Raw genomic sequence first — 14,648 nt, forward strand, 5'->3', positions numbered from 1 at the left:
CCTGGCACCAACATGTGTGGCCCCAAAACTTAAAAATGAAAAGTTGAAACTAGTCAGTGCTGGGAAAAATATTCGTTGAATAAGACTTTGGCAGCCACGCCGATTTGGCCACGTTAAGTTCCTTTTAGTCTTCCATCCATTCTGCTGCTTTAGTGGATCTTCAGAGATCCACACCTTACTAGACGACTAATGTTAACTCAACCCTTGTGTATGTGTTAATGTTAGACACCAGGGTCAGATTACCTTTAAGAAGACCTCCTTGGGATTGCTTAATTCACACACCAAGTCTGACTTACTTATTTTTGGCTTTGGAGCCACACCTGGCAGTCTCCGGGGCTACTCCCAGTTTGCTGCTCCAGGTTTGCACCTCGAATTGTTCAGGCAACCATGTGGTGTCAGGAGTTGACCCCGGGCCTCCTGACACACAAGCATGTGTTCCCCTCGACGGCACTCTCGCCAGCCCCCAAGTCTGATGTATAAATAAAACTGGATCGTTAAACTCTGGTGTCTTTTAATATGGACACAGATTTTTACTCTCTGCTTAGATTTCTAATAATTTTGCCCAAATAATAGGAATGAATAGAATGCTTCCAATGCGAGAACGCTCCAAAACAGAGGAGGACATCCTCCGGGCCGCCCTGAAGTACAGCAGCAGGAAGACCGGAAGTAACCCTACATCCGCCTCTGATGACTCCAACGGGCTGGAATGGGAGAACGATTTTGTCAGTGCTGAAATGGATGACAATGGCAATTCTGAGTATTCTGGATTTGTAAATCCTGTATTAGAACTGTCTGATTCTGGTGTACAACCACCAGATACAGATCAGCAGAAACGATAGGGTAAGAGTGGGTGACCCTAGCTTAGCAGTTATGACCAAATGTTAAAAAATTAATTAATTAATTAGAATGTATAAATGGTTGGACTGAGCCTTTTTGTAGGAGGGAGTTAAGAAACCATGTTGTAAATGCTTATTACAAAGGAAAGAGGAATGTTTTGGCTATCTGAATGGCTTCAGAATTAAGTGCAATTTCATCATCTGCCTTCTGCTTTTCAAAAACAATGGTTCTGTCATACGATCAATTAACATTAATTTAAACTTTTTTTCTTTAGCACATTCCTGCTTATTCGAGTCATTTAAAAATTATTTTATTGATTTTATTTTGAATGCTTCCTTAGGCATATTTCAGTAGCTAACTGAAACTATCAAGGCATCTTTCATTCTCGGCAGACATGGAGGGACTGTCAGATTTAGGATCGTGTTCCCTTTTTCAGCGTTATTTCTGTGACTCGGTTCAATTTATTATCAGATAGTAAGCACCATTGATTTAAGTAGATGACTGGAAAGAAATGCGTAAGTTTCCATTTCTTTCTACAGACTCTAGTGTATTGATGTTGCTTCAGTGTAAACTTACAGAGTTGGGACACAAAGCTGATGATTAAAAGTAAAATTTAAGGGGAAAAAAATATATATATATACTTAGGTTTTTCACTTCCTTTTACATGCCACTATAAATGAATATTGAATTTAGGTTAATCGATATATTAACTTTCCAGTTCATGTTTTTAAATTCTGTATTTCCAGTAGTCTAGAAAAACTTTACACAGAACATATTCTCTGTGCATGATTTATTAAGAAATGAAAACCTAAAAAGGTCATACGGGTATTTCAAAGTAAATATAAATCCTTTCTGGTTTGAAAGGATCATTGATTTTAAGCAGCTTTCCTTTGCCTTGTAATACAAGGTGCTTTATTGGGATGGAACTAAGTATGTCAATATATATAATTGCATTTTGTAATATAAAATTAGCTCTTCTTTCTCTGAAGTTTATTATCCTTTAAAAAATCAAGGCTATAAGACACTTCCTAACGGCTTATCCTGATTTGCTGAGAACTAAGTATGATTTCAGTAAGTAAACTTTTTCAGATTTTTTTCCTTAGTATTATTTTTCTTTTTCTTGCAACAATGACAGTGCATGTTCTCAAAAATATAGGAAGGTCCAGATATAAATAGTAACTTCAAGTTCTTGCTGTACTTAAATCATGTGGCCCTTTCAATATTCGAACTGCTAGGCAATGATGTAGTTTCCTTATCTCATAGAGAGTAAACATAACACCTCCAGTCTGTAAAATAGCAGATAATGATATTATTTATGTCTAGCTTAATTTAAGTTGTAGCTATTCATTGGAAACAATTTAAGGCAATCTATATTCACATTGCTTGTGTTATGCTTTTTAAAATTTGTATACATCAGATGTATATTTTTGGTTTGGCGTAAGCTACTATTGTAATTTTTCTTGGCATTTTGTTCATAAAGAACTTTTTGAAGTAATGGTAACTTCTCAAGCATTGTGAATAATAAAATTTTTTATTGTTAAAAATAATAAATTATTTGATTATTACTGGTTTCACTCTGTAAATATGCAGTAATTCTCTCAACTTATAAAGTACTTTCTTAAATATGCCCTGAGCCAAAAATAAGTGAATTTGAAAAGCAGTCTTAAACTAAACTTGAAAATGTTTATATTTTCATGCTAAAGGAAGATTACAGAGATTCTTGATCTTTTTATAAAATTCTGGAAATGACAGTCGGCAAATCTTGGAGACTCCAGTAATAAGCATGGTTGTTAGGGACGTAATGAAAAAGGCTTAAAAGTTCCTGCTCTTTTACTTACACTCTGGTGAGATACAAAATTGTTGCAGGGCATCATTCTTCATAATAAAGGAGTGGAAAACAGTGAGCCCAAGTCCTCAGCCAAGAACTGGGGTAGCGGGGAGAAGGGCTGTGGAATTCTGCCAGGGAGCCTCAGACTGTGCAGGCAGGGTCAGATAACAAGCCTTTTGTTTCAGCATAGCAATCACCTTAAGAAATGAATTGGGAGGCAGTCTGGTGAGCAATGTGGCCGGAGAGATGCTCCGGACCCGAATCCGGGCCAACAACACCAGGGATCCAGACAGAGGAGGTACAGCTGGTACACCTCCTCCAGATGGAACCCTGGCGACACTGAGCAGCAACTAACACGGCTCCGGGTTGCGGGACTGGAACACATCCGAGCCACGCGGCCGCTAACGCGGCTGGGCGACCTTTTCTAAAAACTGAAAACATACAATCTTTTAATGGCAAACCAATTATCAAATGCTTCCTTAGTAGGGCTGTCTTCCTTGGGGGGAAACTCCAACAACAATAGTGAGTTTTGTTTTGCAATATGGAATGTAATCAAGGTATAGAGAAAATGAAGTGAAATTCATCAGTTATACAGTTGGGGGTGGGAGGAGGGGGCGGGGGGTATACTGGGGATTTTGGTGGTGGAATATGGGCACTGGGGAAGGGATGGTGTTTGAATATTGTATAACTGAGACATAAGCCTGAAAACTTTGTAACTTTCCACATGGTGATATAATAAAAATTTTTAAAAAAATGAATTGGAAAAGAAGGGGCAGCAGGTGAAGCAGGCTGCAGCCAAGACACAGGCTACTGAGAGCAGTCAGCAGTCGAGCAGCAACTCAGACCTAGAGTGGAACAATACTGGCTCTCAAGGGAGAGCCTGACTGCAGACAGTCCGCACAGGAGACGGAGGAGCTCACACCGGTTTCTTGCAGAAAACCTACATGACATGGGACCCGAGATTGGAAGCTACAGCCGTGCACCCGCCACTTCAGAAGGCCCCACAAAGCACTTTCCTTCAAGCTTCATGACTTGTTAGAGCACCTCGGGCCAGCAACACCCTCGAGGCACGGTTTGGAAAGATGCTTTTTCTCTGCTGGTAGTGACAGGGCTGGGCCCTGGTCAGCCTCCCTAGAACTAGAAGCGAGAGCTCAGCTTCTCACCGGGTGACTGAGGAGCAGCCGGAGCCGACACACTGTGGGATGGGAGCCGCAGCACGCTTCTGGGACAGAGCTGCAGCCGTGCCCAAGGTGCAGCCCCTCCTGCCTCACCCCTGCCCCAGATTCTCTCAGATCCTCCCACTTCCTTTACGACTTGTAACCAAAACCTGTATTACTACTCGAATCAGCTGCACGATTTCTGGGTCTTTGAACAACGACGATAAATCACGGTTTAACAACCCCTTTACCTTGTGTGTTCTTAAAAAAAATAATAATCTTTCTCAAATTGAACAAAACCTGATTTTACTAAGATGTCAATTAAGAGGACTTATTAACCATTTTATTCTGTGACATTGAGGTTTTTCTAACTAATCGCCTAACAACTCTTGATTCAGGACAATGGCATCTGAATTCCACAGTATTTAGACTCTGTAACTCAGTGACTCATTTATTAGTCTCAAGGACAGGAAACCAGACAAGTGAGATCTTCCAAAATGGTCAAAATGTGACAACAGGTACTAGTGGTCAAAGTATCACACTTTGTTTACAGAAAACCTTTTTTACCCTGAGTCTAGTTACACTGGAAGCAATTCTAACCAGGAGTTCTAACTGGCTTATAAGTCCACATGGAGCAGGCGCTGTGTGGCAGAAAAAGATGGTATAGTACAGGCAGCTGATTGACAGGAGTGAGAAGGGGAGCCGAATGAGCTCAGAGGTGGGACCCTGGGCGCTCTCTGTTGCTCTCACCAGTGGCTTCAGTTGAGCTCACAGTAGTTTTGCCATCCTCCAGTTGGATAGAAGTTCACTGCAAGGCGTCCACATACACAGCTGCTCCCGCCCCAGCCGCCTCTCCCGGTGCAGCAGTGAGATGTCCAGTGCACATTTGTGTCTTCAGGAGCTGCACGTCTTCTGTCCCGGGGCCCCTTCATCTCCACCTCCAGCAGGAGCAGGGGGTGTCACCCTGCATCTCCTACAAGCCGTTTTGCCTCTTCCTGCCTCTGCGTCATTGGGCCACCCAGATAATTTGGGATAATCACTCAGTTTAAAAGGTCCTCCATTAGCAGTCTTAATTCCATCCTACAACTAAGCTTCCTCCGCCATGTAACAATGCAGTCACAGGTCCTAAAGATTAGCACATAGAAATAGGGTGCGGAGGTTGGGGGTGGAGGGGGGCTAGTTACTCAACCCCAAGGAGTGAGCAGGAGAGGTAGGATGTGGATTTGGGAAGTGAGGTGATCTTTCTGGCCGTTATACCTGGGTTTCCCGTTGGCAGAGACACCAGTTCCAGAAGTGAAAATGCGAAAGCAAAAGAATCTGGACCCGACCACAGTTCCAGGGAACATTATATGGCATATGGTTATATAAGCAACGTTGGCAGTTTTCCCAAGAATTGCGACGAAGCAGTCACAAGTCTGTGAGCTAATTGGTCATGCCCACCTGCTGTGCCAGAGATAATCCCACTTATCATAGGACTGGCTAGAGGCGTCTGGGGGATTTCCAGCTTCGGCCAAGGGCAATCTCAGGGAATTTTTAGGGGGAAAACAGAAATTTAGGCCTACTGCTTGTTTTGCTTAAGTGCAGCCTGTCATGGCACATATGAGGTTCTTTCTCGGCCTCACACTGGCCACTTTTGTAGATGTACTTGGAGGCTCAGGGCTAGCGGTGAGGGTGCCGGGTATCACGCACCTATGCAGCGAATCAGGAATGGTCTAGAGACGTTGAACATTCTTAGTGAGAAGCTGGAAAGTTATGAAAAATACTTAAGGGTCAGAGAAATAGTACGGGGGTTATCTCTGCACATAGCCGACCCTGTTTGATTTCATACGGTTCCCTGATCACTGCCAGGGGTGGCTCAAACCCCCAGTTTTGTTGGGAAAAACAAAACATTAGTTTGGAACTGAGGAGGCAGTAAACTGGCTGGGTGGTGGACCTCTTCCTGCTGAGGTCTCAGCTAAGAACTGACAGTGTTCCTCATGCCAGTGTGATCCCCACTATGGCCCAGGACTCCCACCGAGGCCCCTGACCCCCACACCATCAGCCGATGCAGTATCTGAGCGTTGCACCCACAGACCACAGCACCGGAGCCCAGTGTGTGTGACTGCTGGTCACTGCAGTGACAGCGACAGGGAAGGGAGCGAGCTAACGAAAATTTCAAGCACATAAATTAGGAAAAGAAACATAGAAGGAGTTTGTGTGTGTGTTTGCTGATGATCAAACCCAGAGTCTCATCGATGGTAAGTCAGCATTCGTTCTCAGTATTCATTCTGCCATAGCTCACAGCCTTATCCAGAAAGGCATTATTTAGTTTTTTAATGAACACAATGTAGAAAACTTGATCTACTTGGAAAAAAAAAATTGCACACAAAGCTTCACTTCTTGGAAGTGCTAGAATTTAGCAAATCTGAACACTTGAATGTTATTTAAACGTCACTGATCACCTAGTCGGAATCACTTGAATGAGAATCAAATATAAGCACCTATTTTAGAAGATAAAATCTTCAAAAATATTTAAACATTATCATAAATTATTTTATATAGTTGTATAGAGTAGTCTTAGCAGTTCTTTGCTTTCTATAGTTTTAGAGCAGAGTAGTATGTACTTATACTACTAGAAATTTAAATAATTTTGTTACATATTTGTATAGAGTAATCTAAGAGCAGATCTTTGCTTGCTTTCTCAGAGTGCTGGAGGGCATGCCCAGAATGCTGGGTTTGGCCCTGGCACTACGTAGCCCTAAAGATACCCATCACTGTGGGGAAGGCCAGAAACAAGTCCAGGGCCAGGGGGTGGCTCAGAGGGCTTGTGGCTAAGCAAAGCACTGCATGCAGAAGGCGTTGTTCAATCCTCAGCACTGCATTGGGAGTAGCTCAAACACCAAAAAGGAAAAAGAAAAAAAAAGTCCCAAAGAAAATGCTTAGAAAAAATAGAGAAAACACTGCATGAAGGCTATAACAAATGAGACTGTCACTGTCATCCTGTTGCTCATCGATTTGCTCAAGCGGGCACCAGTAACATAAAAAGTGGGAATTGAGGATTTTTTAAAAAATGTATGTATTACATAGAACTGAACAAACTTAAAATTTGTTTTAAACCGAAAAGGAAAAACCTGAATCTCGGCAGAATGGTGCTCTCTTGGCACATTTAAATACTTAGATACTGAACTGAATGAGAACTCTGTTCTGGGGAACAAATACTCATTCTCCAGAAGTGAAAGACCAATCTCCTCTTTCTCAAATCAGTCTTCCCGTAGTAAAGGCACAGGGACACGCCGCCACGCCAACGCTCAGCACCCGGGTTCAGAAACCTGGGACCTCAAGTGCAGCTGACTCCAAGCGCCAGGTGCAGCCTGCTTGGGGCTTGGAGCTTGACGAAGGGCAGCTCTGAAATGACCGGACCAGATGCAGAGACGGATGCAGAGAATGGTGTCTCACGATGGCCAAACAGGATCCAGCAGCCAACAGAAACCACCACCTAATTTGGATATCCCCGTTCCTGCACAGCCAAGGCTTTAACGCACCGGCAGGCACTAAAGTAACGTGCACACATTGAGAGTCTGACAGATTCAGTGACGCCAGGCACTGGCAGGTGACGTCAGCACGACAAGCGGACATCTGTTAAATGTCCCCGAGTCTGTCTATCCTTCCTGATCTCAGTTCTCCAGGCTCAGAACTCATTTTCATCCATTTCCAAGGGCGAACTGTCCTGGGTGGACCAAGAGGAGTAGCTGCCATCCTCGGGTACAGGCTTCTGGGCGGGCCAGTTGTTCTCCTGCGAGAGTGACTTCGGCGACAGAATAAACTGGGTCTCAAAGAACTCCAAGGACTCCCCGTCCTCCTTCTCCAGCAGGAACTGGTAGTCGCCGAACCGTACCATGCACCGGTAGGGCAGATCCATCTTGTTGAGGTAGCCGAGCTCCTTGTTGTCCACCAGCAGGCTCGTCTTCTTGCTCATGTTTTTTATCTCGAACGAGAGCACTGAGCTGTCAAACTTCTTAAACAGCTGCAGCGAGAACTGAACCCGCGAAACCTGTTTGTCCTGAAAGGTGTAGCGACAGATGCTGGAATTCCGGCCGAATCTCACCACCTCGCTGGAGGGCAGCTTCTCCCGGTTGTAAAACCGTATTGATTGGAAGATCTCGTTTTGCTGCTGGCTGGGGTGGTAGAGAGTCATCTGCAGACAAGTTACTGTCTCCTCTGTGTCAGCCTCTTCGAAATAGGACATGGCGGGGCCTCCAAACCTCACCGGCCTGGAACAATCGGATCAGCGTGTTAATTCTCTACGGCACGTTAGGCATTGAGATCTCCCCTTCTCATATTTGGAGGGAAATCTACTGACACGTGATCTGCTTAGACTCGAAGTTAAGAAAGCAACGCAGGGTCCAGGAGACGGCTCAACTGGCTTTGGTGCAAGACTTTAAGGGGGGACCCTTAGGTCTGATGTCCAGCACTGAATGGTCCCCTGAGCACCATTCAGTTGACCCTGCACCCAGCACCACTAGGTGTAGCCCCAAAACTGGAAAAAAAATTCGAAAAGAAAAAAGACATACTTTTAAAGAAACCGGGGAGTTCCACACCAAGCCCTACAAAAACTGGCATATTAGTTTGACTCTGAGCCCTGACCTTAAATAGTCTGGACAGAGCCAGAGAGACCGTTCAATGGGCTGGAGTGTGTGCGTGCGTACAGAAGTCCAGGGTTCAATTCCTGGTCCCCCCTGGTTCCCCGAGGAACATCCCCAGGAGCAATCCCTAACCACCATGTTATGCGTAACCCCTGGGCCTCACTGGGCATGGCACAAAAACAATAATTATGGCAATAATCAGGACAATAATAAGAAATTAATGTTAATAAAGTGCCAGGAAAGAAAACATACCACAGAGAAGGGAGAGAAGGAGGCTCCAATTTATTTACTTTCCTCTTCACCCTACCAGTACCGGGGATTGAACCCAGGGCCTCTAGAAGGCCAAGCATGACTTCTACCACTAAACTACCTCCCTGGGCCCCTACTGTTTAATAGCTGTTATATCAGATGATGAATTGTGAAGTCTGTCTAATCTGAACATTACAGTTATGACGATGATGCTTTACAAAGTCATTCCTAGTCAGTACAATAAATGTTCTGAAAAGTTATTGTGCCATCTTGAAATTTGACATAACCCATCTTACCAAATCCCCATGTGGTCCTTTCAGTGCCCCAGTCTGTTCCTGGCAAGGAGCGCTTTCTCTGACTGCACAAACTGCCACTGACCCCAGGGGCTCTGACTGACCACTGCAGCCAGCTGAGTTCCTGACCCTCACCTCCACTTTCAGCATCAGTGGGATTAAGTTATGAAGTGGGATAGGAGAATTCATTGTTAAAACTTTTATGAAGTGTAACTTGGAAAGTAAAACCTTGAAAACTAAAAGAGCTGTAGGCACAGGTTTTAAAAGTTCAAATTGTGAAAAAGGATATAAGGAAAAATTATCTTCTCTCCAATTCCATCCTATTCCTCTTCTAAAGTCAATGACTGAAAAATGCCTGAATCCTTAGAAAAAAATTTGTTCTTTTTACAACAAGGTGGGGAAATACTTGTTTCCACACAGAAAAATCTCTTCTACCTATAGGAATAGACTATATACCAGATCTTGCATTTTTCAAGACATAAAAGGCATTCTTTTCCCCATTTCTAGACAAATCAATATTCTTCTTGAGAAACTGTGAAACACCCTGATTCCTGCACGGGGAGGAACCAAATTACACTGTGATGCTGGGTATTCTGTACTCTGTTCCTTTCACATCCAGTCAGGGCTGGGCATCCAAGTGGTGAGACTGATTTGAATTTTTATTGCTTTCTGTTTGCCATCTATATTAGACACTAGTATCAAAATTATGCTGGTTTTAAAAAAATACAGTAAGATTCTTTCTTTTTCCAACAGTGCTGCTGAAAAAGAGAATCTTCCCTTCTATTTCTAAGGTTATACTGCTAAAAACCAAACTCTTGTCTTATTCCGTTCTTGACAGCCAAGCAAAATTCCTTTTATATTCACTTTAGAAAGAAATCTTCTATTTAAAATCTCCATTTGGAATAAATTGAGAAGTGTGGGGAGATAAATCCCATCATATTACACTATTCAAAAAAATCTGGGCCGGCCAAGAGGGAGAAGAGAAGAATGAAAATGAAACTTCAGGAATGACCATAAAATGGGCAGAGTTGGTTTGGACATCCTATGCTGATTTGAAGATAATTATGATAATCAAATCTCGTCAGTCATGGCACAGCTTAAGAGAATAAGCATCACAAAGCATGAAGTGATGCAATGAGTGGCTGGCAAGTAAAGAACTAGCTATTAGCAAAAAGGCACTGTGAGCACCCATCCATTTTGTTGGCTTTGTTGCTCACTGGATAACAGCAGACACTGTCTTATTCCATTGCTGGACTTGAAACAACCCAGTTCCTACAGGAGAAATAGATTAAAAACCACAGTATGGGGCTGAAGCAATAGCAGAGCAGCGAGGGCACTTGCCTTGCACGCAGCTGACCTGAGTTCAATTCCGGCACACCTTGTGTTCCCCTGAGCCCCTCCAGGAGTGATCCCTGAGCACAGAGTCAGGAGTAAGCCCTGAGCACCCCCGGATGTGGCCCCCAAATAAAACAACAAGAGCACAATGTAGCCTTGCCTATACTGTCTTCTGTTTGATTCTCTGAACTCTACTGGCCGTGACTCTCTCCAAAAAAAAAGAATATATATATTCATATATAAATATATATAAACATATATATAAGCATATATATATATCAGTGCATTGTGAACAGCATTTGTATTTGTTACAACACAAATTTTCCTTTTGTGATCTCAGTGTAAACTATTACTTAGACATCCTTTTTTCTTCTTTTTTTGATTTGGTTTCGTTGATTTGGTTTTGGATCACACCGGTTGTACTCAGGGCTTACTCCTGGCTTTGTGCTCAGGGATCACTCAGGGGAGCTTATGTGGTGCTTGGGACTGAAGCTGGGCCCGCCACATGCCAGGCAAGGACCCTATCTTCTCTACCATCTCTCCGCCCACAAACCCCATCTTTTGAGCAGAACCACTACCAAGAAAAGTGAGCGCACTCAGGTGCCTCGTACCAAGGCAGACAGACGGCTCACTTCCGGGGGAAAGCTGACATCTTTGCTTCAAGTTAGAGGCAACAAGTGTCAGGGTGAGAACCAATTTTCAGGGATTCAACTCCAGGGTGACCCTGAATTGAGGCATACTGTCAAATATTGGCTTCTCTTCCATATGACACAGCAGAGGCCCAAAACACTACAGCAAAGACATCTGCATTCCTCTGTTCACTATAGCACTAATTACAACAGCCCAAAACATGCCAAGTGTCCGAGAACAGATGACTGGATAAAGGAACTATGGAATGTATACGCAATGGAATGTATACACTACTCTGCTCTAAGAACAGATGAAATTGGGACCGGAGCGATAGTACAGCGTTCGCCTTGCATGTGGCTAACCCAGATTCGATCCCCGGCATACCATATGGTCCCCTAAGCCCACCAAGAGTTATCTCTCAGCTCAGAGCCAGGAGAAACCCCTGAGCACCAAAGGATGTGTTAAAAAAAAAAAAACACGGAAGAAAAGTTGAAATCATGCTGCCATGCGGATGGATCTAAAGAGTATCGTGCTGAGTGAAATTAGGAGAGGGACAGACACAGACTGATGTCACTCACACCTGGGATATGAAGAAATATATTAGGGGTAGAACAAATACCCAAAGGCAACCCAAACCAAGAGCTGGTCTTCAGCAGGAAGCTAACCACGGCCGGGGTGAGAGGACAGCAGAAGCACAGGTCACTCTGGTGGATGACGTGCTGCTAGAACATGTTAGGCATGAAACCCTGTCACAACAGTATTGGAAACTATGCTACCTAAAATCCCCCCCACCTTAAGAAAATAAAATGCTTGGGGGCTGGAGCAATAGCACAGCGGGGAGGGTGTTTGTCTTGCATGCGGCCAACCCAGGTTCGATTCCCAGCATCCCATATGGTCCCCTGAGCACCGCCAGGGGTGATTCCTGAGTGCAGAGCCAGGAGTGACCCCTGTGCACACCCCGGGTGTGACCCAAAAAGAAAAAAAGAAAAAACAAACAAAAAAATAAAATGCTTGTCACGGAAGCAGGCTGGGGGGTGAGGGGACACTGGGGACACTGGTGGAGGGAAGTTGACACTGGTGGTGGGTTTGCTGTGGGAACATTGTGTGCCCGAGACTCAGCTATGAGTAACTTTATAAACTCCGTGCCTTATTTAAAAAAAAAAAAGCCTTTAAAATACTGGCTCTTAAGCTAGTCCCTACCAGTCACTGCCCCCGGACTCCGAGGACCCTTTTAACTTCACGCCGTTCAAAGTGTGAAGGCAGAAGGGGCAGAGATGACATGGAGACGCAAGCAAGTCCTCCAGACAAGTTGCCGGCCGGGGACCCAAGACAGAGGCTGAGGGACGTGTAATCTGAGCAAGAAACTCACCTTCCGTCCTGAGCACCTGAGCAGACGCACCTCACCCGTGAGGTCTGACAGGCGGATACAAATCCTGGAGCAAGGAAGGTCGCCTCTCCTTCTGGAACTTTCTGGAAGCTTGTCCTGTGCCAGGCACCCACTGCTACCAGTCACTCTGCCACCGACAGAGAAGTGGCCACAGAGCCACCATGACAGGACCCGCAAAGCTCCACCCTGGGAGTCGAGAGGGGGCTCCGGCCGCCGAGAGCCTCAGTGGACAGTGCTGTGGGCAGCGGGCGGCAGTTAGCACAGATGCTCCCAGGACTTAGGGCCGAGCCTGTGGAGACTGGAGAGAGAGTATCGGGGTTAAGGTGCACGCCTTGTTCGTGGTCTACAATGGCTCCATCCTTAGCAAGGGGGCCTCAAGCCCCCTGAACACCACTTGGGAGAAGACCCCCCCCCCAAAAAAATTCTAGCAGTAGGGGCTGGAGGAATAGCACAGCAGGTAGGGCGTTTGCCTTGCATGCGGCCGACCCAGGTTCGAATCCCAGCATCCCATATGGTCCCCTGAGCATCACCAGGGGTGATTCCTGAGTGCAGAGCTAGGAGTAACCCCTGTGCATCGCCGGGTGTGACCCAAAAAGCAAAAAAAAAAAAATTTCTAGCAGCTTTTCCAAATCTGTTGAAGTATTATCAGAGAGACAGAAACGGACAGAGAGGGGGGAGGGGGAAGAAAGAGGGGGAGAGAAAAAGAGAAGAGGAAAAAGGAGAAGGAGGAAGAAGAAGGAGAAGGAGAGGGAGGGAGGAGGAACTCGCCCAAATCACCCTAGAGGGCCCTTTTACGGTGGGGGGAGGTGACACGGAGATATTCCGCTATCCCGCCCCACTCCGTCCTCTGTCCCCTCCGCCTTTCATACCACACACGCTGAATATCCAGAACTTCAGCCTGTTTTCTTCATAAAAACGACCCAAAGGAAAACCAAAAAACAAAAAACCCACAAACCGTCTCATCTGGACAGAGGAGGGGAAGAGAAACTGATGAACCATGAACTCAATAAAACTGTGATAAATAAGGGACACCAGGGGTGTGAAAGTGACAAAGGTCCCACGCAGCGATGTCTGTGTCCCCTGCTCCTCTGACTCCGGAAAGCAGAAGATGGGGTGTGGGGGTCCCCTCTTGGGCGAAAGCGCCCTGCCTCTCAAACGCAGGGAGAGTGGGTCCGTCCCCGGACCCCGCTGTCTGTGGAGCATTAGCCCCCAGAAGGGCGTGTGGCCGTCGGGGGCCACAAACAAAGGCAGTGAGATATAGATATATATAGATATATATTTTTTTTTCGTTAAGAGCCAGGTGTCCCAACAGTTTTAACAGAAACAGTGACCCCCATACACCCCATCTGGGTTTCTCTTTTTTAAAAATTCGGGGGCGGGGATTGGGGGGTTGGAGCAATAGCACAGCGGGTAGGGCGTTTGCCTTGTTCGCGGCTGACCCGGGTTCGATCCCCAGCATCTCATAGGGTCCCCCAGCACCGCCAGGAGTAATTCCTGAGTGCAGAGCCAGGAGTGACCCCTGAGCATCGCCGGGTGTCACCCAAAAAGAAAAAATAAATAAATAAAAATAAAAATTCGGGGGGTGACCCCTCACCCTTTATTGTGGTGTTGGGAGTAACCGGGGGGCCTCGCGCGTTCAACTCCCCCTCCGCACCCCTGCTGCGTCCCCGGCCCCCAGTTTCCCCCAGGGAGCGAGGCGGGCCGCCTCCGTGGCACGCGCGCTGGCCGCTGCCCGCCGGCCCGGGGAAGGGGAAGGGGGAAGGGGGAGGGAGAGGGAAAGGGGGAGGGAGAGAGGGAGGGAGGGAGGGAAGGGAACCGCGGCTCTTGTGAAACTCCGGGGCCGCGGGAGCGAGGCCGGGAAAGCCCCGAAACGGGCCGGCCGTCCGATTGCCCTTTCCCTTTCCCTTTCCCGGGCTCCGCGGGCCAGCGCGGCCCCGGCGCCGGGAAACCCCCTGCCCGCGACCCCGGCCGGGAACTGGCCCGCGCGGACCCGCGGCCCCCGACCTGGCGAAGGACACAAGTCCCCCTTGCCACGATCTCCTCTGGGAAGGCCCCGTCCCCCAACTGCAAAGGTCCCGGGGCCGGCCAAGCCCGGACCCCCCCAGAGCCAGAGCTCGGGACTTCCCTCTGCGGGGAACGCTCAGCAAGGACGCCCCCCTCCCCCCGCCAGCGCCCCCCACACTCACCCCTGCGGGTTACCAGGGGTCGGGCTCCGCGCCGCTCCCCGCGCGCCGCCTCCACGCAGCCCGCCAGGGGAACCGCAGCTCCCGCGCGCGGCCGGGCGCGCCCCCCGGCCCCGAGCCTTTATAG

The 14,648-nt window shown here is 46.7% G+C and overlaps 2 protein-coding genes across 3 annotated transcripts in view; one reads left to right on the forward strand and one right to left on the reverse strand.

The window, feature by feature from the left end:
• AP1AR (adaptor related protein complex 1 associated regulatory protein) overlaps window positions 1-2,411 on the forward strand; it is a 30,145-nt gene extending 27,734 nt beyond the window's left edge. For both annotated transcript variants that reach the window (XM_004612763.2, XM_055141550.1), the window contains one exon: window positions 574-2,411. In XM_004612763.2, coding sequence (XP_004612820.1) covers window positions 574-839 — 266 coding nt within the window. In that variant the 3' untranslated portion in view covers window positions 840-2,411. The remainder of the gene's footprint in view (window positions 1-573) is intronic.
• Window positions 2,412-4,212: 1,801 nt separating this feature from the next.
• Window positions 4,213-14,648, reverse strand: TIFA (TRAF interacting protein with forkhead associated domain). The gene is made up of 3 exons (XM_055141551.1): window positions 14,525-14,648; window positions 12,321-12,636; window positions 4,213-8,072 (listed from the first exon to the last, which is right to left on the reverse strand). Exon 3 carries the CDS (start codon window positions 8,045-8,047, stop codon window positions 7,490-7,492), a length of 558 nt encoding a protein of 185 aa, XP_054997526.1. The 5' UTR covers window positions 8,048-8,072; window positions 12,321-12,636; window positions 14,525-14,648; the 3' UTR covers window positions 4,213-7,489.

Source organism: Sorex araneus, chromosome 6 (genome assembly GCF_027595985.1).
Source record: "Sorex araneus isolate mSorAra2 chromosome 6, mSorAra2.pri, whole genome shotgun sequence".
NCBI classification, from domain to species: domain Eukaryota; kingdom Metazoa; phylum Chordata; class Mammalia; order Eulipotyphla; family Soricidae; genus Sorex; species Sorex araneus.